General features: G+C 38.2%; 1 protein-coding gene across 3 annotated transcripts in view; it reads left to right on the plus strand.

The window, feature by feature from the left end:
* Positions 1 to 26,282, plus strand: part of PTPRR (protein tyrosine phosphatase receptor type R) — a 275,773-nt gene that overhangs the window by 25,403 nt on the left and 224,088 nt on the right. For 2 of the 3 annotated variants that reach the window (XM_086399964.1, XM_086399965.1), the window contains exon 2: positions 614 to 912. In XM_086399964.1, the coding sequence (XP_086256090.1) occupies positions 614 to 912 (299 nt within the window). Of the gene's footprint in view, positions 1 to 613; positions 913 to 15,117; positions 15,180 to 26,282 lie in introns of all 3 variants that reach the window. The other variant, XM_086399966.1, reaches the window with a different exon arrangement.

A 26,282-nucleotide genomic window follows, 5' to 3' on the forward strand; every position in this document is an offset into this window, starting at 1 on the left:
AAATAAAAGAGAATGTATTACTTTATCGGGATGGCTAAGTAAGAAGGGGAGAATGGATATTATACAACTGGGAGTTGCTACCACAATGAGTATACTCAGCCTTCTGCCCTTAGTCAGCTTCAAATAGTATACAAGTATTAAAAATTACACATAATTGATTATAGAATATCAGCAGGATAAAAGAAGTATGAAATAAGAATTGTATGAAATGCTATTGATTAAAGGGAGGAAAGCTTGAATATGATATAAAGGGTTGTCATTTGAGGAATAGGTAGGACATCCAGGAAGAGTTGATCAACAAGGTGTTAGAGCCATGCATTTAGATAAAGGAGGAAATTCCTGACTAAAAGATGCATTAGAATATCTGAAATATAGGACTTTTTCAAACTATACCCACTTCTGTGTACCCAAAATCTCTGACATGCCTCCATGCCACCAAGTGTGTTCTCTTTATTGGGGATAATGGAGTAGGGATGAAAATGGAGAGTAACTGATCTAAATCCTTCACAAGTCTTAAAGCTTTCTAAGAACAGGTAATTCTCTTTATCAGATAATCTATTCAGCTCAGTGAAGAAGGTCTTTGATTTTTGCTTCTTCTTCTTCCCCCTTTCAGGATGCCTTGCAAAAAATAATGATCACTTCTTGGCAATTCGTCAGAAGAAGAGTGGGAAGCCAGCATTCATTTATCACCACTCACAAGACATTGAGAAGAGCCTGGATATAGCTCCACAAAAGATACACAAACATAACTACCATTCCTCTTCTGAAGCTCAAATAGGCAGACACCACCAAATTGTTAATTCAGCATTTCCTAAACCCGCATATGACCCATCTCTCAATCTGTTGGCCATGGCTGGTCAAGACCTTGAAGTGGAAAACCGCCCAGTCCCAGCAGCAAATGTGATTGTGGTGGTAAGTATTGCATTTAACTGATGCTGATGCTTTCCTCTGTGGTTGATGCTTTCAAACAAATGAAACCTAATGGTGACAAGTTATCACTGGATCTCAATGACTATTTACCATAGCATTTCTTATTCTCTGGTGTTTCCTTTTTGTTAATTGATTATTATCTGTTGGCTTCCTCTTGAATGTAGGCCCATAAAATAAGAAACTCTGTCTGTATCTTCTCTGCACAGCCCAATGCAAGGTGCACAGTAGGTGCTTAATAATTTGAACAAAAAATTATATCAGGAAGTCTTTACTTATGTTGATTCATATCCTGCAGTTTTGGATCATATCCTGCGCTTAGCCTCCTGCCTTCTGTGATAATTTGCTCTAAGTAGATTGGCTTGAGTCTCAGTTTATATATATAAATTGTTGTTGTTGTTGCTTAGTTGTTAAGTCATGTCCGACTCTTTTGCGACCCCATGGACTGTAGCCCACCATGCTCCTCTGTCCATAGGATTTTCCAGGCAATACTGGAGTGGGTTGCTGTTTCCTTCTCCAGGGGGTCTTCCCAACTTAGGGATCAAATCTGCATCTCATGCATTGGTAGGTGGATTCCACCACTGAGCCACCAGGAAAGCCCATATATATACATAGTATTTATTAAAGATAATCTGGTCACTTGATTCAAATGGTAAGAAATGAAGGGACCCTGAAAGGGAAGAAGTGATGATGAAGGAGGGGAATTCTCTAACTGGAGTAGATAAAGTGGTTGGGAAGTAATTGATGGATAATATTCCTAATATCAGTGAACAAGCATCACCTTTTATTAATCAAGGTGATGTAGTGGGTCCATTGTTTGCATTCTTAGGATTTGTAACCTAGACCAGAGGGTCCCAATTTCTGGAAGTATCATAAACTTATGCTAAGGTTGACAGAGCATTTGGACTACAGTCCCTCTCAAATTTAAAATTACGATAGGAGGATTCACATTAAAACTACAAAGCAGTAGCTAAATGAGTGTTGGTCACATTTCTGTCTCCAAATATAACCAAGTATGTTGACTTTTAAGATGATTCAATGAAACCATGTTTGCATTTTGGCAACCTCTCTATAAGCCTAATGTAATGAAAATTAATAACCTTTTTTTCCTTTTCTTTACTTTTTTATCTACCACATATATGACAACTAAGTATGGAGAATCAAAGATCCATTCATTGATGTTTTCAACTAGCATGCACTTAATATTTATTATGATCCAGCCATCATTTTGATTATCTAGAAATACCCATCATTTGAGGTATCTACAAGTGAAATGGAGTCTTTTGTTTTGGTTGGGAAATGTCTGGGAGGAATGTTGGTAACCAAAAAAAAATCATAAATTGAGAACATAATATGAGCTTTTGTTAAGGAAAAATATGTGGGTCATTTTGCTGCTTGAAAAACTCAGACAAATTTTCTGCATTTACATGAGTAACAGATGTTCTGAAGGTAAAAGCCATGCACTGTGTCTATTGAGTGAAGACAAATGATATTAATGTTGCTGTATCTCTATATGACTGTGCTAATGCTCAGACTCAGGAGAGATATTTCCTCTAGTGACCATCATACACTCATCGTTATCAACTCTTAAAGTCATTATGAATTACAGATCAAGAGGTTTGTTCTATCTTCTGATGTCATGTACTGTCGAGTTAATTTAATATTATGGAGGATAAAAGGCATCAGTGAGGAATTCTGGCAGGTCATTTCACTTTTAGTCCATCTGTGGTTTAGAGATTCATGAAGAAGCTGTGCTTTTTCTTTGGGGTGATGATGACATGGAGGCAATAGGCAATTTTGCTGCATTAGCCTTCACTAACCTCTCTTGGTCTAGACTCTAACCATTCTGTGGCTCTGATAGCTGGCAACAACAATTACTAGTGCTAATGTTTCCTGTAATCCACTTACATTACTTATGCACATGATGATTTACTAGGAAAACCAGGGAAGTTGGGTTATTTTTAAATAAATCAATAATTTTCAGCTTGCTCAAAAAGCAGAGTGTCAACATTTAATCAACTATCAGCTGGTTTGATGGTTCATTCTATACAGAAAGGAGAGTTAGGAATGGAACATACGTAGTGAAAGGGAGATATTTCAGCTGCTAAATGACTTTGGTGGAGTAATTGGTATGTGTTTGCACACGTGTGTGTGTGTATGTGTATAGAAAATATTGCAGTGATACCAAAGAAATATTTTGTGGCTTAATTTATACCAAAATGAGTAGTATCAATAAGTATTCATTTCCTGAATTGGGGAAAATTATTGCAGTCTTTTTCAGCCAGGGTAAAAAACCTACTCCCAACTTCCAAAATATACATGTAAATAACTTTTAAGACTTCCTAGCTTAGAGGAGAGATCACTTGTTTCTTTCTCTCTCACTTATTCCTGACGTCTTTAAGACCATGAATTTTAAAATAAAAAATTTAACAAGGACTTGAAAGTTGCATGTATCCTTCTTATTTTCCTGATTCCTATTGTTGGCACAAAGCATTTCAGAAAACATTTGTCCCCATATGATTTTTTTTCCTTTTTTTCTTTCCTTTATAATCAGGAAAATCTGTAGTTTATTTATTCCAGGGAGAGGACAGCACAATTAAAATGTTTATCCTAAAGCATGCTAACTATGTTCCAGAAGCTCAATTAAGAAGCTGTTCTGATTTTTGTACAAAGAAGAAATATGAATATCCTCAAGGTCAAGGCTGTGGTAGGAGTTAAAAAAAAAAAATGGCTCTAGCCAAACATGTGCTGAGAATTCCATCAATATACATCAGGTCACAAGGCTACCATGTTAAGAAAGAGGGAAGTCAGGGTGTGAGGGAAAATGGAAGCGTAGAAGACGATGCAAGCTTTTCCAGTTCAGGAAGTTCAGCGTAGATTGCTGAGTGAAGAAGGCTTTAGCTTGGGCAAAATATGAGAAGACTGGGGAATAGGAAGGTTTTGGAATATAAAGGGTGAGGATTATATAGTAAGATTATAGCTTACTCCACAGAATGGATTTGAGAGAAGGAAAAGGGATAGGAGGAGGAGGAAGAGAAGGGGATGAAGAAGGAAAGGGAAGGAGAGAGGACAGGAGAGGAAGGAGGGGAGAAAAGGAGGGAAGAAAGGAGGGGAGGGAGGGAAAGGAGAAGGAGAAGAAAGTAGAAGATATAGCAGCAGTTCTTAGGGCAGTGGGAAGACTTTTGTGAGCACATAAGACCATGGAGAGTCTCCAGGAGCCCAAGATGGTCTCTATGGGATTCCTTGAATCCCAAAGCTTCTTGTCTCACTCACCACTCACCCAGACCATTACCCAGACTATCAACTAAATTAAGTTACTTACTTACTTCATCCATGAACGGTTTGTGGCCAGCTAATAAAATAAGGCACATTATCTCAAACTAAAACCATATGCCTCACCTGTAGAACATCCCTAAAAACCCACCATCTGTTTACAAGAGGGGAGGTTACCTGAAAAAACATTGGGACACTATTAACAAGTAAAGGCAGAATAGATGCCAGAGAGCAGCTAAATGTATGCAAAAGCAGAAGATCTGGACTTCAGTTTTTATTAAGATGTGATAGTGCCTTCAAGAAATAATGAGGATATGACAGCTTACAACTTGTCCTCAAGAATATGATTCTTGTACCAAAAAATATATGACTAAAGTCATACTGACAGTAGCCCAAACAAGCAGCAAATACACTCTGATACAGGATAAAATTAAATAAAGGTGCTTGGGCTATGTCCTAACACTCAGACTTTTTGCCTATGAGGACTACGATTTAGCGCAATCTTTTGGACCCAGGATATTTTATCCCAAGAAAGTTCTGAACTTATGAAAACCACTCTAGCCTGTATACTTCTTGGTGCATGTATGCATGCTTGGTCTCTCAGTAGTGTCCAAGTCTTTTGCGACCCCATGAAGTGTAGCCTGTCAGGCTCCTCTCTCCATGGAATTCTCCAGGCAAGAGTACTGGAGTGGGTTGCCATTTCCTCCACCAGGGAATCTTCCTAACCCAGGGATCAAACCCGTGTCTCTTGGGTCTCTGGGGTTGGCAGTTAGATTCCTTACCACTAGCACCATCTGAGAAGCCCATACTTCTTGATGTTGCTACTGCTGCTGCTAAGTCGCTTCAGTCATGTCCGACTCTGTGCGACCCCATAGACAGCAGCCCACCAGGCTCCTCCGTCCCTGGGATTCTCCAGGCAAGAACACTGGAGTGGGTTGCCATTTCCTTCTCCATACTTCTTGATAGTGACTGCTTATATGGTGGGGACCAAGATGGCTGCATTCATGCGTAGGCTAAGTGATTGCAGACAGTGGAGTGATGGTCATTGTGGGCAAGCTCACGGAAGGTGGGAAGCAAATGCAGGCTTTGAGAAAATTACGAATTATTGTGTGTCAAGCATATTCAGGATCTGACAGTAAGTACCAAGTCCAAAATATTAAATAGATGCAAGAAATAAGCCTAATGCAATGTAATGTCTTCCAATGCAGTCCTGAGAACTAGTCCCAAGTTCCTAAAGAAGATGAATATAAAAAACCTCAAAGAAAAATCTCTACCATTGTTTTTTAATGTTGAGCTTTTGTTACTTTATTTTTAATTGAGGGATAATTGCATTACAATATTATGTTGGTTTCTGCCATACATCAAAATTAATCAGCCATAGATATACATATGTCCCCTCCATCTTGAGCCTCCCTCCCACCTCCTACCCTATCCCACTCTTCTAGTTTGTTACAGAGCCCTGATTTGAGTTCCTTGAGTCATACAGCATATTTTTACCAACTATCTATTTTATATATGGTAGTGCTGTGTTGTGCTGTGTGTGCTCAGTGGTGTCCAACTCTTTGCACCCCGTGGACTGTAGCTCACCAGGCTCCTTTGTCCATGGAATTTTTCAGGCAAGAATACTGAGTGGGTTGCCATTTCCTTCTCCAGGTGATCTTCCCAGACAAGGGATCGAACCCATGTCTCCTACATTTCCTGCATTGGCCAGCAGATTCTTTACCAATGAGCCACTGGGAAGGCCAAAATGTAGTTACATATAGTTAATATAGTATGTTTTATATTATGTGACTTTTAATGAAATAAAATTTTTTTTTAAACGGGTTGCTAGGTCTTATCCGCCTTTTAATGGATAAAACTACAGAGGGCTTGAAATCACTGGAGACTGTCTTGGAGCTTGGGTGCCACAATCTTCAAAGCAAAACTGGAGTATCTTTTTATTACGCTATTGCTTATTATGTACTTCTACCTGTAAACTTCTGGGAACATGACATATAAACTTCAGGAAAGGTAGCTGTGTGCTAAAACCATATTACTGCAGAAATTGCATCATATATTGTAAAAGGGGAAGAAACTGTGTCAATAAAGAATCTTTGAGCCTTAAGAAAACCCTCATGATTGGTGGCAATTTACAGGCAAAAAAATCAAAACCCTAAATCAATGTTTCTCCAAGTTATACAATAACTAAAAGGTGCTACAGGCAAAATTCAAATTTGTCTGACTTTAAAACTCAAACATTTTCATTTTTAACAGAAGTTATTTGGTTTGCTTACTCCTTGGAAGGAAAGTTATGACCAACCTAGATAGCATATTCAAAAGCAGAGACATTACCCTGCCAACAAAGGTTCGTCTAGTCAAGGCTATGGTTTTTCCTGTGGTCATGTATGGATGTGAGAGTTGGACTGTGAAGAAGGCTGAGCACCGAAGAATTGATGCTTTTGAACTGTGGTGTTGGAGAAGACTCTTGAGAGTCCCTTGGACTGCAAGGAGATCCAACCAGTCCATTCTGAAGGAGATCAGCCCTGGGATTTCTTTGGAAGGAATGATGCTAAAGCTGAAACTCCAGTACTTTGGCCACCTCATGCGAAGAGTTGACTCATTGGAAAAGACTCTGATGCTGGGAGGGATTGGGGGCAGGAGGAGAAGGGGACGACAGAGGATGAGATGGCTGGATGGCATCACTGACTCAATGGATGTGAGTCTCAGTGAACTCCGGGAGTTGGTGATGGACAGGGAGGCCTGGCGTGCTGTGATTCATGGGGTCGCAAAGAGTCGGACACGACTGAGCGACTGATCTGATCTGATCTGATTTGGTTTGCTTTGGGAAAGTACTGTAAATTTTCCTAACAGAGATTGTGACTTTATGAATTACATTTTATTTAAGCTAATGATAATGTTAATTTTTATACTCTGAAAATACATTCATTGATAGCTAGATGTTCATGTTGGAGCCAGAGGTTAAAAGGTAAAAGATCCACTCCACAGATAATAATATAAAATGAATTATAATGTGACATTAGATTTTAAGAAAGTTTAGTAAAAGAAATTCTGCAGTCTACTTCAGATATTTAGTTAACTTTTTATTCTTTTCTGAAACAAAAGCCTTCATATTAAACTATAAGATCTTCTTACATAATCACCTTTCTTTTAAAATCCCAAACATTTGCATTTTGGAAAGCTTTGTGCCTAGATTCTCCAGATATTATTGTACCCCTGCAAAATCATCTTGAAGTAGAAATTCCATTCTCAAGGTTGGCACCCTGACAGTCACAGCTGTCACCATCTGTTGCTTTTCTCCATTTCTAGCTACTAAAGCAGCAAGGAGAATGCTGGAACACACTTTGGAAATGATAGAGGTCAAGCTTAGGCAACGTCTATGTGAAGTTTCAACACTGGGCCACTCAGTACATCTGTTTGTTTTGGATCATTTAGACCCAACATTAGAATGATGGGAAGTCTTACAGGAACTGATTTAATTATCATACTAATTGGACATTGGATATTTAGTAATGTTTTTGTTTTAACTCCAGAAGTAATGTATTTTCATAGTGTTTCAAAATATTTAGAAATATAGAGAAGGAGAAAAGAGGAAGTAACAATAATCCTTAGCAGATAACAGTGTTGTCTTGATATATGTATCTATCTATATGATCTTTTCAATATATATGGATATATATCTTTTTTATCAAATATGCAATCAAGATTGAGGGCAGAAAGAGAAGGGGACGACAGAGGATGAGATAGATAGATGGCATCACTGACTCAATGGACGTGAGTCTGAGTGAACTCCAGGAGTTGGTGATGGACAGGGAAGCCTGGCGTGCTGTGATTCATGGGGTCACAAAGAGTTGGACACGACTGAGCGACTGAACTGAACTGAACTGAAGATTTTGTCAAATTTTTTTGCTTAGTTTATATTGCATAAACTATGAAATTCCGTCGTATATCTTCATATTATTAACTATACAGCATTATTTTTGTTGTTGTTGTTGTTCAGTCACTCAGTTATGTCTGACTCTTCGCAACTCCATGGACTGCAGCACGCCAGGCTTCCCTGTCATTCATTATCTCCCAGAGCTTACTCAACCTCTTGTCCATTGGGTTGATTATGCCATCCAATCATCTCATTCTCTGTTGTCCCCTTCTCTTCCTGCCCTCAATCTTTCCCAGCATCCAGGCCTGCTAAAAATTCCATTGTGTAATAGATTTCACAGTTTTTATGTATTGATGTATATCCCCAATACATTCAGTAAGTTAAGACAAAAGGAGAGATAAATGTTGAGTATATCAAATATAGTACTTGTTTCCATTGCAACTGCCTCCTTAATAATCTTGAGAGAATTTTCAGAGTTTATCTTAAGGGAAACTGCTTTCTTTATGAACTCTATATGTAATTGTAATATAGGATCGATTTTTTTCCACTTGGCCAAATTATGTGTTCCATAGACCTTAAATCTTAAGCAAGGGAAATATTTAAAGCAGTCAATGAAGTTAGCAGGACAAAAAAAAAGGATCTCCTGTTAAGAGCATATTAAAAAATATTCTGTTTCAGGAGTTTTCATTGAGGAAGATGGAAAGTGCTGAGTCTCATTGTGTTGAAACCTAAAAACTCTTTTCGTCAGTCCAAAATTTTCAGTAATGTAAAAACAAATAGAATCTGCAGATGAACAAAGAGATTTATATTTTCTTTTGAGCAAATATTTACTTGTCAGGTCTCTCTCTAAGAATTGCCCTTTGGTTTTCCAGTTGTTAAGAACTGTGCTCTTGCACTCTCTGGGAGTGACTTAGTCCTTTTTTCTTTCTTTCTTTGTTTCTCTCTAATTATAAATGCCTATATATCATGCTTATTTGTGTGTTTGTTTTGTTTGTTTTACTGTACAATGCTTTATTTAAAATCTAACTGCTGATAGATAATTCAACTGGGCTTTCTGGGCATCTGGCCTTGCCAGTGAATAATGAGATTGGCCCCATTTAGCAAATGAGTTAGTTCTTTGACCATGATCCCTGTAACTCAGAGGGTAGAAGCAATTTGTTCCTTTCTCTTGTTTTAAGAAAACATAAGAGTTAAAAGTCTCTGGAAGGTTGTCTCCTTGAGCAACATTATGAAGCTTACTCATTGGTAACTCTTATCTTTAACAACTGAGCACAGAACAGCTGCTGCTTCATTCTGTGGGTGACCACATGGCCACCAGGGAATCAGTGGTCATTGTCCCCTGCCCTTTGATCCATTCCCCCCTCCCCACAAACCACATGTTTTTGTGAACCAGGACTGAAATGAAAAATCCCACTTTTTTTTTAGATTTTTTTTTAATGTGGACCATTTCCAAAGTTTTTATTGAATTTGTTACAATATTGCTTCTGTTGCTTATGTTCTGGTTTTTTGGCCAAGAGGCATGTGTAATCCTAGCTCCCCAACCAAGGACTGAACCCCCCCAACACACATACCTCACACTGGAAGGCAAAGTCTTAACCACTAGACCGCTAGGAAAGTGTCGTAAATCCCACTTTTAATATCAAAATGCAAAGGAAAAAAATCTTCCTCTGTTACTCCTCTACTCTTCACATTCTCAGTACTCTGGTTATGATATTTCTGGCCACCAAAACCGAGAAGAGGGCAGGTTTTCCACACCAAGCAATTCTGCAACACCAGCTGGGTGTCCTCCAGTTTAATTCAATTCAGACACTCTGTACTTGGAGAGAGCATCAGATCCCACAGGCTAAGGGCTTAGTCCTATAAAAGTTCAGGTGCCAATCACAAATCCAGGTTGTTACCTGTGTTTTGATCAACTGTCTGTGAATTTTCCTTTGAACCCTTTATTGGGTTTGATCGGTTTGCTGGAGTGGCTCATAGAGCTCCGTATGACATTTTACTTAGCAGATTACCAGTTTATTATAAAAAGATATAACTTGCGAAAAGGCAACTGGAAAGATACAAAGGGCAAGGTATGTGGGAAGAAATGCAGAGCTTCCCTGCCCTCTCTGGGTGCACTGTTCTCCAAGCACCAATCTCTCTGAACACTTTTCTTTGGGGTTTCTATAGAGACTTACGTAAGCATGACTGACTAATTCATTGGTCATGGGTAATTGATTGAACCTCCTAGCCTCTCTCCCTACCCCAGAGGTTTGGGAATTGGACTGAAAGTTCTATCCTTCTCTCCCTGAGGTTATTTCTTCTGGAACCTGCCTTCATCTTTGGAGGGATGGGTGGTCTAAAAGTAACCTCACTAATGTAAACCCAGGTGTGGTTTATATGAATAACAAAATATACACATTTCACATTTATAACTTGAGTTAGTTCAGGAACTGGAGACAAAACTAAATAGTGTAACAAAAGACGTTTCTGCTGCTCTTATATAGGGAACTGTAAGGGTGCCAGGAACTGTGGATGAAGACCAAATTACTTTTTCTTATTATAAATCACAATGTCACATCACCTTAGCCATTTATCATTGCACTTTCATCTTGTGCTTTATACATTTTTCCAGATTTTCTTTTTGAAGAGTGAAAGTACAACCCAGCCAGTATTCATATCCCAAGTTGTTCTTTCCTTACCTATCTGCTGTATTTGGACCATATGAATCCAGAAAAATAAACCAAGAGGAAATCATCAGCTTTACATCTTTCAATTTAGCCTGTGTTTTCATATAATTTAGTCATTTAACTGAAACAGTAAGTTAGCAACAGAAACTTCAAATAAAACTTGAAATAAAAAGAAAAAGACCCACTTTTGAGGGCTAGGACAGATGTTCACAGTTCCTAAGACTGCAGGAAAGATGTGTTTGTGAGATTTGTCTGCCCTTTTTTTTTCTGGAAATGGCAGTCATACGATACAAATTCCAAGAGAGCTGGAGAGAACACTGAGATATACATCAAGATAATCATGGCTAAGAGTCTTAATCCCAGATTTCCTGGATTGCATTTATGAATGTCATTCAATTATTTTGAATATCTTGGGGTTCTGTATGTTTGTGTGTCTGTAGTTCAAAAAGGCCTCTGATTTTCTCATGCTTTCATTATTGACCTAGGGAAGCTGCGCGGTTTAAGAATTTGTCTATTTTTCCTGCCTGAAAGCATGGCAACTAGAATTAAGTCTTTAACCAGAACAAGTTATTATAACATGTTGGTTTATTGTGCTTTAACCCATCAAGTTGCTTAGAGCTGGTCTGTATTTTAAATAGAAAGTATTGAGCAACAAATGGCAAAATTTGTATGAAATGGGCCTCTGTGCAAATTCTTTGAATTTAGACTTTTAGAAATCAGTGGTCTTTGTTTTATGGGCAAATAAATGTTTCAAAATTTCTTCATGTATGACAGGTGATGGTATCATCTTTGTACTTAAATGTAATTTTTAAAATTATAAGATCAAATTAATTAAATCAAATCTATAATAAGCTGGATTATGAAAAACAGCCAGTTACAGAAAGCGATATATTTCTCATAACTATTATAGTATAGGTAAGTCATGGAGACAAGAGAAGAGTAGGCAGTATCTGGAAGGAAATGAGAATAAGCAGGGGTAACTGGATCCTCAGACATGCAAAAGGTTTGAATGAACACCTAATGCTTGCTCCTTGAAATATTCATTCATTCAAAAAAATCACTGAGTGCCTCCTATGTCCTAGGCAGGAAAGTAGGCTCTGGAAATGCAAGAGTTGACAAGGTAAACAGTATCATTACAGCTGTGTAGCTCGCATTCTGATATGAGAAAAACAATAAAAACCAGTGAGCAATTGAACATATTTCAGATGGTGATAAATGCAGTGAATAAAACAAAATGAAGTTATGTGGCAGGGAGAGAGTGGTGGGACTAGACTGGACTGGACATTTAGGGGTTCTAGTGTATATCCAGAAATACTTAGGGATTGGATCAAAGTATAGCTCCCAAATGGAAGCTGCATGTTAGAAGCATAACTTTGGAGTCAGCAGAATGGGGTTGGAATCCCAAATTAGGTACTTATTAATTGTATTTCCTTTGGTGACTAAACATCTCTGTATTTCACTTTCCTCATCTGTAAAAAATCGATACTAACAATACCCATCTTATGGAATTCATGTGGGAATTGAATGAGATAAAACATTCAAAGCACTTTGCATCATGTCTGACACATAGTAAGATGCTTCATTCACCTAGAGCCAGACATCTTGGAGTGTGAAGTCAAGCGGGCCTTAGGAAGCATCAGTACAAACAAAGCTAGTATAAGTGATGGAATTCCAGCTAAGCTATTTCAAATCCTAAAAGATGATGCTGTTAAGGTGCTGCACTCAATATGCCAGCAAATATGGAAAACTCAGCAGTGGACACAAGATCAGAAAAGGTATTTGGGATTTCATTCCAATCCCAAAGAAGGGCAATGCCAAAGAATGTTCAAACTACCACACGATTCTACTCATTTCACATGCTAGCAGAGTAATGCTCAAAATTCTCCAAGTGAGGCTTGAACAGTACGTGTGAACCAAGAACTTCCAGATGTTCAAACTGGATTTAGAAAGGGCAGAGGAACCAGAGATCAATTGCCAACATCTGTTGGATCATAGAAAAAGCAAGAGAATTCCAGAAAAAACACCTACTTCTGTTTCATTGACTACACCAAAGCCTTGACTGTGTGGATTACAAGAAACTGTGGAAAATTCTTAGAGAGATGGGAAGAACAGACCACTTTACCTATCTCCTGCAAAACCTGTATGCAGGTCAAGAAGCAACAGTTAATACTGGACATGGAACAACAGACTGGTTCCAAATTGGGGAAAGAAGTACGTCAAGACTGTATATTGTCACCCTGCTTATTTAACTGTTATGTAGAATACATCATGCGAGATGCCAGGGTGGATGAAGCATAAATTGGAATCAAGATTGCCAGGAGAAATACCAGTACTCTCAGATATACAGATGACACAACCCTTATGGCAGAAAGTGAAGAGGAACTAGAGCCTCTTGATGAAGGTGAAAGAGAAGAGTGAAAAAGCTGGCTTAAAACTCAACATTCAAAGATCATGGCATCTGGTCCCATTACTTCATGGCAAGTGGATGGGTAAACAATAGAAACAGTGAAACACTTTATTTTAGATGGTGACTGAGCCATGAAATTAAAAGACGCTTGCTCCTTGGAAGAAAAGCATTGACAAATCTAGACAGCATATTAAAAAGCAGAGACGTTACTTTGCCAATAACAGTCCGTCTAGTCAATGCTATGGTTTTTTCAGTAGTCATGTATGGATGTGAGAGTTGGGCCATAAAGAAGGCTGAGCACTGAAGAATCGATGCTTTTAACTGTGGTGTTAGAGAAGATTCTTGAGAGTGCCTTGGACCGGAAGGAGATCAAACCAGTCAATCCTAAAGGAAATCAACCCTGCATAGTCATTGGAGAGACTGATGCTGAGGCTGAAACCCCAATACTTTGGCCACCTGATGTGAAAATCTGACTCCTTAGAAACGACCCTGATGCTGGGAAAGATTGAAGGCAGGAGGAGGAGGGGATGACAGAGGATGAGATGGTTGGATGGCATCACCGACTCAATGGACATGAGTTTGAGGAAGCTCTTGGAGATGGTGAAGGACAGGGAAGTCTGGCGTTCTGCAGTCCATGGGGTTGCCAAGAGTCAGACATAACTGAGTGACTGAGCAGCAACAACACAGCAAATTGTTAGTACTGGGCTTCTCAGGTGGTGCTAGTGGTAAAGACCCACCTGCCAGTGAAGGAGACATGAGACATAAGGGATCGCAAGTTCAGTCCCTTGATTGGGAAGATACCCTGGAGGAGGGCATGGCAAACCACTCCAGTATTCTTGCCTGGAGAATCCCAAGGACAGAGAAGCCTCTCAGGCTATAGTCCATAGGGTCACAAAGAGTTAGACATGACTGAAGTGACTTAACATATACACATTATTAGCATTATATAAAACAGTGGAGAAATACAGTTTTCTAATCAGTACCAAGAACACTTGTATTGCTCCTGAGCCCTTGGTTGGCTTATATCATTTAAATACTGTGAATCATATTTCCCTCTTTCTCTTGACAGCTGGAAAGCTGAGGGCCAAATTTGTGGTCCACCTCTAGCAAATAGAAGTTTATTGAGTGCCTTATTTATTTTGTGAACTAACCTCATTCTTGGCTGGATGTTTACTTTTTCTCACTCGTTTTCTAATCCAATTTCCTCATTTCCTTAGTTTTTATTCAATTTTATTTTGTGTTATTTGTGTTTTTGTAAGCTGCCATAAATCTTTTGTGTAATATATTGTCTCTAAACAAATAGTCACTACAAGGAAATAGCCAATCAGTATGGACCAGTTGAGTCTGAATGTTACATGTTCTCCCTTACAGGCAGAATTTGTTTAACCCTTCGGCTTGAAAATATAAGGAAATATAATTTATGTTAAAAATTATAATATGCATAATGGTCTGTTTGGCTCACTGCTCAGCAGGCCCTTAGCCTCAGCCCAATCCAATATCATGGGCCAATATTCATTCTTATCATGAGTGGCTTGAGCCAGTAGGAACACAATGCTTTTACTTTTTATTTTTTTAACTTTTCATTTTATACTAGAATGTAGTTGGTTAACAATGTTGTGTTTATTTTTAAGATGTCCAACAAAGTGATTCAGTTATATATATACATGTATCTATTCTTTTTCACATTCTTTCCCCATTTAGGTTGTTACATAATACTGAGCAGAGTTCCCTGGGCTATCCTTGTTGGTTATCCATTTTTAATATAGCATGACATGTGTACATGTCAATCCCAAACTCCCTGATTCTCCCTTCCTCCCTTAGAAGGAGATGTCCTATGTTTACATGACTGTTCTGCCACTGACCGCCATTGAGATCTTGGGCAAGTCAATGAACATTTCTGAGTCTCTGATTTTTCATTTTAATGGCAATTTTAATATGTGACCTGGCTACCTTCTTCTGCTTTTTTCCAGGACCAGTGAATGTATTGTGTAAAGCATAACACATTGTCATCATGTCTGCTGTTGCAATCATGGTAATGATAGTGATGGGATGATGATAATCAGTAGGTTGTCAGTTTTGTTGCTGATCTACTCTGATCTTGGGGTAAAATCCCAGTACTGTAATGGGCTTCTTGCCTTGCTATACAAACCTAGAAGGTATCCCTCACACAGTAGTTGAAGCCAACAGCATCACCCAAAGCTGTGCATCACACAGCCCACCCAGCCACATGTGGTTACCCTACCTTAACTTCCATTGCTAATTACCTAAGTTCTTGACATTATCTTCCTTCCCCGAGTGTCTGCTTTGTTCAGTCAACTGGTACTTCAGTTCCTCTGAGCCTGGAAACCTGTCATTTTACTAGGTTTGTCTTTCAACTCCAGTCTCTCAGCCAGCCCACACCTCTCTCCTGCTGGTAGCTTTTCATGTTGCCGTGGGCCATGTCTTATGAAACTCCCACCTTCTATTCTTATCTGCAGAAAGCCTAACCATCTTTTCTGTCAGCCAGAATGTGCTAACACCTGCTCCACATTCACCTCTCATCACCTGCTCCCAGATGCAGTGACTTCTTTTTGCCTAGAATTTTCTGAAGAAAATAATGTATTAATTGCCTTCAGGATCTTAACATTTGCTGTATTATCAGTAGTTTCTGTTACAGAAAAGATTTTTTTAAAGGTGTTATTAATCCAAATGCAGAATGATTTATTGACAAATTAATAATTTATTAATAACCTCATAATTTATTCCCAATTTATTAGGGAAGAACAGGTAATAAGGACTCCATACATATAAACACATACTCTAGGTAACTGAAAGTTACCTTTATAATTATTAAGGATGTGAATTTTTAAAATTTATATTATGCATTTCTCTATTTTTAATGGGTATATAGTGCTTTTAATTACTTTTTAAAAAACTAGGTCATACTCTAGAATTTGTTTTTCTTAACAGTAGCAGGTCACAGATATACCTCAAAGCCTTTAGATATAAATTTGACTAATTATAATAAATATTCTAGCTAGAAGAAAAATTCTAAATAATTCTAAAGTTTGAAAGTTGCATCTACCATATTTTCTTAAACTATGCCTCAGAGTCAGTGTACAACCAGTTGTTCTTTATATGTTTTGTATTTGCTGCAGCAAAATTGCTGCAATAAATGTCTTTAATATACACTCTTAGAGAAAAAAGAATATATAATATGTATGTGTGTATATAATATATTTATTATAATATGTATATAATACATGTGTTCTTATATATATAGTATATATTTAAATATATTTTGTTCATTTATATATATATATATGAGATTTTCAAAAGAGAGATTGTTACAAGAGTATTTTAGTTAATATATTATCAAATTATTATTTTCTGAATAATTGTAGCAATTTACCCTCTGACTAGTAATGTATCTTGACTGATTCAAAATCTCTCTGGTAGCAGTTGGTTGCTGAATTTTTTTAATTTTTGCTGACCAGTAGGGGAAAGAATTGCACCTCATGGTTGCTTTGCTTACATTAGCATTTCCATGACAGTGTAAAATATTGAGCATCTCTCATGTGTATTGATTATTTGGATTGCCTCTCATGCAATTGCTTATTTGTAACTTGTGTATCAAGTTAATTATCTTTTTCTTAACAATTTGTAGAAGCTCTGTTTATTGGAATATAATCCCTTTGTCTGCCATATGGGTTGCACAGATTTCCTTCTAGACTCTCATTTCTCTTTTTTATGATGTTTTTTGCTGTACAAATTTTTAATTGTTTTGCATTCAAACGTTTATGTTGGCCTTCTTTAAAAAATAACTTTCTTGTGGCTTTTTCTTTTCCACTTAAGAATATATCATGGTCATTTTTACAAGGCAGGTTTAATTTGTTCATTTACCTTTCCCTAGTTTCTTTGTATGGAATAACCTTATGCATGCATAGTTCTGTCTAAATGAGAAATCATTTCATTTTTTATTGTAATCATTCTTATTTAGGATTTTTGTGTCTTCCTTCTCCTCTCCTCCTTCTTTTCACCCACTTCGTCTCCTGTTGAACCTTCTTTTTCTCCTGGTCATTCATTCTAAGAACTTAGTGGGTGTCCTCTTATTAATTTTTTATACTCATAGAATTCACACACACATACATATGCATGCACATACACGGTCAACACATATATGTACATGTAGACATATACCTATGTTGAAATTTTTGTCATTTTATGTTCCACAAAAATGGTATAATGTTATAAATATTTCTTTGCTCTTTTCTCCCTTCTTTCCCACTGATAATTCATGAAAAACTTTTCTACTCCATGGTCATACTACTTCATGATGTGGTTATACCATAATTTATTCAGTCCTTCCTCTATTCATAGTAATTCACATTGTTTCCACCTTTGTTTTTGGCCCTATGAATAATGTTATAAAAAGATCTTTGTACATATGCTTCTACACCCTAGCCCTTTTATTTCTACAGACTAGATTCCCAAAAGTGATATTGCCAGGCTGAAGTAATGTACAGCAAGATTTGTTTCCCAAAAGACAATAGTAATTTGCATTTCTACCCATAAGTACACAAGTACCACCTTTCATCCTTATCAACAACAATGTTACCAGTCTTAATTCTTGTGACTGACAGGTATAAATTTATATCTCATTATTACTTCTGGTTTCTTAAAGAAGCTATCAAGTATAACTTGCCCTTTCTGGATGACTCCAGATCCTTTGACTTCCTTTATTACATGGTGTGATATGGTAGCTTTGTGAGTTTCCTGATTCCTCTCTGAATGTCTTGGAGTCACTGCCTGTGCCTGCTTCTAGGGGTCACGCCTCCACCCCACCTACTGGGTTGTCTCTGATATGTTTGAAAAGTTTGATTTAAAACCAAAAGACGGTATTTGCCTGTAATATTTAAACATCAGTCAATAAACTCTCAGTGAAGACCCAAAGAATACCATTTATGAATTTAGTTCGATACTTCATAATCATTCAATTCTTAAGAAAAATTTATTTTCCAAAAAGTTAGTTAATGAGGGTCAGTTAAAAAGCTTGGATTCCATGATTTTAAATTGCTGGACACCATTGTCAGTCTGCTTAGAGTATTAATAAACTCAGAACCTGCTTATCACCTAGCAAGAAAAATGTGTAACCTCAGGTCACCAGCTTAGAGAAGGATGATCACCTCCATCATGACATACTGACAGCTTCTTTAATGACAAATTCTGTTTGTCACTCACTCTTCCTGCATCCTGCCACTGCATCACTGAAATTTATAGACTCTGGTCTTTATATGTTCTGAATGTTCCTGTCTGGGAACATTTATTTTCTTTCCTATCATGTCCCTGGGATAGTCTCATGGTAAAATTGTAGCCTAGATAAATGACCTCCCCCCCACACACACCATGGAAGATAGCAAAGATGGCTCACAAAAGGAGAGAGAAGGCATGCTGGGAGTCACGGTCCTATACACCCAGCAGTCTCCCATGGAATGGAGTCTTTGTCAAAAGATTCCAAACATTTTGGTTCCATAGGTTCATGCATAGTTAGAAAATCCTTAAGCTGTCCTAAAGACTTTTCTTTTTTTCATCGATCATTTCAATTCTTTTTGCTTTGATTTTAGAGTCAATAAAACTGACTTCTGTTCAAGACTAGACCTCTCATCCAGCTTAACTACAGGATGCAATTACTCCAAAGAAAATGGTTTTAAGAATTCTAGTTCCCAAGAAATGTATTAAAAAAAAAAAAAAAACACAACAAAAAGGATTCTGGCTCCTATGCAATCAGCAATCACTTCCCTTTGTAAATTAAATCACTAGACACCCAGCTGTCCCAGGCTTCTTGATTGGCATGCATTCGCTCATGGTTCCATCACACTTAGCAAGAGGGAGTAAAATCTCAAAACTCCACAAGTTGGCAGCCTAACCCAGTGAAGTCTGAGTTATTTCAACCACTTGATCTTTAAATTTACACAAGTACTAGTAGAGGAAGTAGTCTTACACACTACCTACCTGTCTAACACACTTATTTCACAGATAGGCCAGAAATATGAGATGTCTTGCTGGAGACTTAAAGTTCATCAAGGACTAAAGCATCTTGAACCAGATCATCTGAATCTCAATTTCTCTCATGAAAAATTATGACATTAATGTCTGTTCTGTTTCCTTCACAAGGATTTTGGTGATGAGCAAATGAATCAATACGTATGAAAACACTTTGAAATAATTGTGTTATGCACAAATGTCAGATATCAAAAATTGTCTTATTTTTATTTTTTATTGATTTATTTTTTGTCCACATCATGTGGCATGTGGGATCTTCATTTCTTGACCAGGGATCAAACTCGCATCTCCTGCAGTGAAAGCAGAGTCTTAACCACTGGATTGCCAGGAAGATTCCCACAAAATTGTTTTAAAGTTGAGTGCTGAATTCCTTGTAGTAGGAATTTCTGGATGGATTATAATAGCCACCATTTATTGAGATGCTGTCTATGAATGGGCCCTCTACCAAACTTATTTTGAGATTTTTATTGTCACACCTCTAGGGTTCCCCAGGTTGTGCTAGCAGTAAAGAATCTGCCTACCAACGTAGGACAAGCAAGAGACACGGGTTCAGTCCCTAGGTTGGGAAGATCCCCTGGAATAGCAGTATACTTGCCTGGAAAATTCCAAGGGCAGAGGAGCCTGGCAGGCTACAGTTCATTGGGCTACAAAGAATTGGACACGAATGAAACCCTCTTCCCCCCGACACACACACATTGTCACACCTCTACCCTTACCCAAAAGGAATGGGATAGTTGATTTGTTAACATCAGGATGTTTCTGCCATCATTTTTTCTGAAAGATATTTAAGATGGGCAATATATCATGGAGAAAAGAGTCAAATTCAGGCAGATCTTTTCCAGTGTCTATGCACTGAACCCACCTGTCTCCATGAAGCCTATTTTATGTGCCACTATATGACCTACAGAAATAAGAGTAAATATTTTACAAACACAAAATAAAAATATTTATGTCTGAACATAGTTTTACTTATACCCACCTTTTAAATAATCTTAAAGAAATAAATCTAACTTAAAAAAATTAAATATCACTCCAGTCAATTCTGTTTATGGTCCTTATGAAACAGCTATATAAATTCAAATTTTTAAAAATCAGATTATTCAACTTATATCCATTGTTTTTCGTTCAGAAAGATGAAGTCTGTGTTTTCAAAAATAAGTGCAAAAGTGCCACTCTGAAAGCTCTGTTGTTACCTCTCTGAACTCTTTCAGGCTTCTCTACTGACCATTATTATTGTCTTTATGAAAATGAAGCCAAGGTGGTGATAGAAGGTGATAAAATAATCCCTCCTCCAAAATATATACAGTAGCATCTATCACAATCTACACTTCCACCAGTAGAAAAAAAAATTCTTTAATGCACTGAATTCCCAGGATATCTGGGGTAAATAATGTCTTGATATTTTAGCATTATGTAGGTAACTGAGATATTCCCCGTATACATTTTCTAGATAGCACCACCAAATAATTTATTTATGCAGCATGCTTTATTGATCCTGACTTGATGATGTATACTGCTGTACATGTGGGGCTGTGGATTCCTAGCCTTGACCTCGAGGAATAAATGAGGCTTCAAATACATAATCTCGTCCACAAGAGAGTGACCTAGGCTTGGAATATTCTTTTGTTGTTCTTCAGTCACTCACTCATGTCTGACTCTTTGTGACCCCATGGACTGCAGCATGGTTAGGCTAAAATGGGCCTTCGGTTGGGGAGGTCTGAGGAATCAGAATAGGAAGTACAGGTGTGGACACCTAAGAGGAGTGATGGTGATTTCTTGTAGGGGTGGCTCTGAAAACAAGTAGCCTTCTTTTCCTTTAGACTGAGTTTGTTACTGTTGACTTTTTAAGCAAACATCCGTTAGCCACAGGGGTCACGTGCTCCAAGTCTTTGAACTGAAGTCAGCCTAGAGAGGAGTCTGTTGGTTCCAGGGTTTTGATGGAAACCCCAGGGCAGAGCTTTCAAGCAGGATCTGCTGCTCAGTCTGCACCAAGTCCTGCAGATGGCAGGTCCCTCATCCTTAACACCTTGGGTTTGCTGCTTGCCTTCTAAAATCTTTTGGGTTTGTAACATTGATTTTAGATTTCCAGATCCACTGAACCTCTGTATCCCAAGTGTTGGTTGTATTTTTAATCTGTTCCAAAATTTGTTCACGTCCTTTACCTGTTTTTTTTCCAGCATCAAATCTGTGAGTGCACCCTGCTTTACATATCCTCTGCTCAGTTAATGCAATAAAACTGTGAAAACCTTGCTGGAAATGTCACTGTGAATCTTTGCAAAGCCTAAAGGCTGCTGAATGCCATAAGCATGTAGTCTGAAGCTGCAATAATTAAATCCTTCTTTAACAGGTGCTAGTAACACACTGTGTGTATTGGACATGATGGTTGTCAGGATGGCTTAAGGACAGTGGACTTTTCTAGAAGCCTCTCATGCTTCTAATATTCTAGTGACAGGAGGTTGTACTATAAGTGTACTATGTTCACAGTGATGGCAGTATCTGTTATCCCTGTCTTTGAGAGAATAGAGTATGAAGACCAGAATTAAAGTTTTTTGTTGTTTCTATTGAGCTGCTAGTTGACTAAGGATATGTAGAAAACTCAACGTTGTGATCATGATGAATCTAGAGAATATAGGGTAACAATAAAGGAATAACCATGTATTGGGCTCCCACTATTTGTAAGGCCATGGTAGAGGCTTTTCATCCCTCTCAGTTCAGTTCAGTCGCTCAGTCGTGTCTGACTGTTTGTGACCCCATGAATCACAGCACACCAGGCCTCCCTGTCCATCACCAACTCCCAGAGTTCACTGAGACTCACGTCCATCGAGTCAGTGATGCCATCCAGCCATCTCATCCTCTGTCGTCCCCTTCTCCTCCTGCCCCCAATCCCTCCGAGCATCAGAGTCTTTTCCAATGAGTCAACTCTTTGCATGAGGTGGCCAAAGTACTGGAGTTTCAGCTTTAGCATCATTCCTTTCAAAAAACACCCAGGGCTGATCTTCAGAATGGACTGGTTGGATCTCCTTGCAGTCCAAGGGACTCTCAAGAGTCTTCTCCAACACCACACTTCAAAAGCATCAATTCTTCGGTGCTCAGCCTTCTTCACAGTCCAACTCTCACATCCATACAGGACCACAGGAAAAACCATAGCCTTGACTAGATGGACCTTCATTGGCAAAGTAATGTCTCTGCTTTTGAATATGCTATCTAGGTTGGTCATAACTTTCCTTCCAAGGAGTAAGCGTCTTTTAATCTCATGGCTGCAGTCACCATCTGCAGTGATTTTTGAGCCCAAAAAATAAAGTCTGACACTGTTTCATCCCTCTAGTTCTTCCTAATTCTGTGTCATATTATTAATCTTATTTTACAGATAATGGCATCAAGGCTCACAGAAGTTGTCACACAGAACGTATCTCGTTTGACTTTTAAAGATAGTGTTCTTTCCACCATGTGGCTCTGGGTTTCCTCTCATCTGGGGCTTTGGGAAAGGTCTGATCAGGATTGGAGATGACTGGTAACTATCTTCCTTAGGCTTTAGCAAGAGAATTATTTGTGCAAGGAAAATCAAGGGCTTTCTAATAGATAGTAGGTTCCCTTAGTGCTAGGAAGCTCTGAAATTCATGACCTGGATCTGTGAAAAATTCCATCTCTAACTCTCCCACAGCATTCTCTTTGGTCCAGAAGAGAATGCCTGACTCCTTGGGAAGTTCCATGTTGCTGTATTAGCTGCCTATGGGTGCTGCAATAAATCGCCAAAAACAGTGGCTTAGAACAACACTCTTGTATTATCATATAATTCTGGAGGTCAGAAGTCTAAAATCAGTCTTACTGGGGTAAAGTCAAGGAGTCTACAGGGCTGGTTCCTTCTAGAGGAAGCTCTAGGGGAGAAATAGTTCCTTGCCTTTTCCAGCTTCTTGTGGCCACTTGCATTCCTTGACTGATGACCTTCTTCTAGCAATGGTATCTTTCTGACCCAGCCATCCATCATCTCATCTCCTGCACTTTCCTGCCTGTCTCTTATAGAGCTCTTGTAATTACACTGATCTCATCTGGAAAATCCAGAATAATTTCCCATCTCAAAATATTCAACTTAATCATATCTGCAAATAACCTTTTGCTCTGTAAAGTCGCATTCATAGGATGAAGATGTTGGCATCACCGGAGGTCCATTATTCAGCATACCACAGCCGCTATTCCTGGTGATTGCTCCACTGGTAATGATATCCCACTTTGGACAGCTCAGGACTGCCCCAGCATCTCGCAAGACACAGAATTCAGAGTTGCCCTTGTGCATACCTACTCAAGGCAACAATGTGAGTGGCGAAGCCAATTTGGGCTTCTTGCTGTCAAACAGGACTTGCAATTTGGCAACCTCAATCTGGATGAAGCTCATAGATAAATTTTGAATATGCATTTTTTTCTTAAGTTGGGTGTTCTTTACAAAAACTGGCGTTTTGAGTGTTTAAAAATTGGGAGATCTGGCATCACAGTGCCATGTTTTCAAATGGCTGTGTAATGGCTTACACTTTTCCACTTTAGACAGAGTATGTCTCGCCCATTTATCTTAGTCCCTGTCACTGTCTGATGATGAATTACACTGGCCTTTTCACTCATTTATTTTAACCACTTGGACTGTGCAGTTTGAGTATCTGAATGTACAATAATGATTCTCAAACCACAGCATTAACATACATATCAGAGAACTTCTGTTCAGTAATTTAAGGCAGGGAAGTAACTTTATTTGTACTAGAACACTTTGTGTTAATCCCTGGGTATCCATGCAAGGTAGAGAATGATCCTTGTCCTACAACAGCATCCTGACATTTGCAGATTGGTTGGATCCTCCCTTTGGATGTTTATTTTTTCAGCCTAACATGCAGCCTTTGATCCACCAACACCTGGGCCAAGCATTCCTAATCATCAGTTTAATATTTCCATTTCATTGGAGGCAAAATTTTCTACCTGTTACTGGGAAAAGTGACCCTCGCTTTCTTCTTCCTAATACTGTTTCATAAGTATATCAGTTTCTTAAAATTTAGAATCTACTTTATTCCACAAAAAGACTGTCATTCTCTTTATGTCCACAGTCTCAGAGAGTGGCTGGTGTATAATGAGTTATTTAGAAATATTTACTGAATGAATTAATAAATGATGATAATGAGTGACATTGATAATGATAGCTAACATTTATGTGAACTTAGTTATGAATGAATGTTTATATCTTTAATGAGTTTAAATCTTTAATATCTTTAATGAGCATCTTTAAATGAGTTAGCAATTGCAGTCCTGATAGAGACAAGTTCACTGTGAGTGCATGCCCTCCCACAGGCCCTGGAAAAGCTACCTTATTTATCATATGATGCTCTGTTCCTGGCTACAGATGATGGGACCACAGAAAGATTTCTAAGCCAAGGATTCCCTATCCTTAACCTGACCAGGAACCTATGACATGGCCAATTGCAAAGAGCATTCCCAAGAAATCAACCTAGCCCTCTAGGGTGTTTTTAAGAACTCAAATCAAGAGAAACAGTCTCTCTACAGTTGGCAGCAGATGCTGGAGCAAATGGATCATGCTGGGATTAGGGACAGACTCCCAGTCAGGCTACATGCAAGATGATTAGGCAGAAATAATGCAGCCACTGAGAGATGGAGGAGAATCTCAGTGCCTGCTTTTCTAGCTCCCAGTTAACATTTTACTGAGGCTTAGCTATTTTGGGAGGGCTCTGAAATTACCTGTTGTACCCTTACAACTTTGCTTCATCTGTCTTTAACCCAGAGAGACTATCATTAAAATACTTGCCCAGAATGTTGCCTTAATCTGGGATCCTAGCATGACAGCAGAATTTAATGAAGGAGGGATTGTCGAATAGCAGTGTGGCCAAAGTGAAGATCAAAGGAAACCAAGAATTCTGACAGCTTCAGGTGCTACAAACTCCCAGCGAGCAGAACTGGGACTCAACAGTTTTTAGTGTTGAATGTTTTTCAGTATGTGAATGTGCCTGAATCCTTCCATTCTAAATGGGAAAAAAAGTAATAAAAACACCTGGAGATACTTCACGCTATTATAAAGCAAAAAGAAATGATAGCAATCGGTTCATTAGATTCATTGGACTGAAAAGGATGTCAAATAAAAAGAAACTGTTAATATTTAATTGGGCATTTTAGGAATTAGCTTGCTAAATTTGTAAAGATTGCCTTCTTGGTTTTTTAAATATGCTTCCTGGAATAACTACCTTCAAAGTGGGTATAATCTTTATGCAATAGCCTTGGCATTAAATTTTTATGAATTAAAAACCATGCTAGGGGATTAAAGTAGAATAATAGATGTAACATTACATGAGAGTAGGACACTCATAAATCATTTATGACTTCCTTGCTCATCAGGACTTGACTTTTTGAATCTTAATTGAAAACTGGCATGGATTTATTGTTGAAAAAAAGTAAATTGGTAATTCTGATAGCAGACAACTTTCATTAGGGAGTTAATTAATTTTAGGAGGCTGAGAGCCTGGTTTTTTAAACATACACAGTCATGTTGAGTCGTGGGACTTTATTGAATTATAGTCATCTTCTGGTCAGTGCACATTTTTTATCTTTTATTTTCATTCTGATCAATGCTAGTAAGATACAGCATAAGCTATTGTGAGCTATAATTGTATAGAAAAACAAAAAAATAGTGTTAGGCCCCAAGTAATCTTAGATGTGCACATGTGCTCAGTTGTGTCCAACTCTTTGTGACCCCATGGACTGTAGCCCATCAGCTCCCCCTTTCATAGAGTTTTCTAGGCAAGACTACTGGAGTGGGTTCCATGTCATGCCCCAGGGAATCTTCCCAACCCAGGGATTGAACCCATGTCTCTTGCATCTCCTACACTGGCAGGCAGATTCTTTACCACTAGTGCCACCTGGGAAGCCCAGGCCCTAAGTAGGGCACAGGTCAATTGGTAGACAAAAAGACATCTTCTGTAGCAATCTTAACACTAGACCAGTCCTCATGCCATCATATTTCTATCTTCCTTTTATGTTTACTTACTCATCAATTGCTGTGATAAAGTTGAACATTTTTTAGATCCCAAATGAGATACTATTATAAAAG

Source organism: Bos grunniens, chromosome 5 (genome assembly GCF_055505025.1).
Source record: "Bos grunniens cultivar Pamir isolate PY7600 chromosome 5, Bosgru_T2T1.0, whole genome shotgun sequence".
Classification (NCBI taxonomy): Eukaryota; Metazoa; Chordata; class Mammalia; order Artiodactyla; family Bovidae; genus Bos; species Bos grunniens.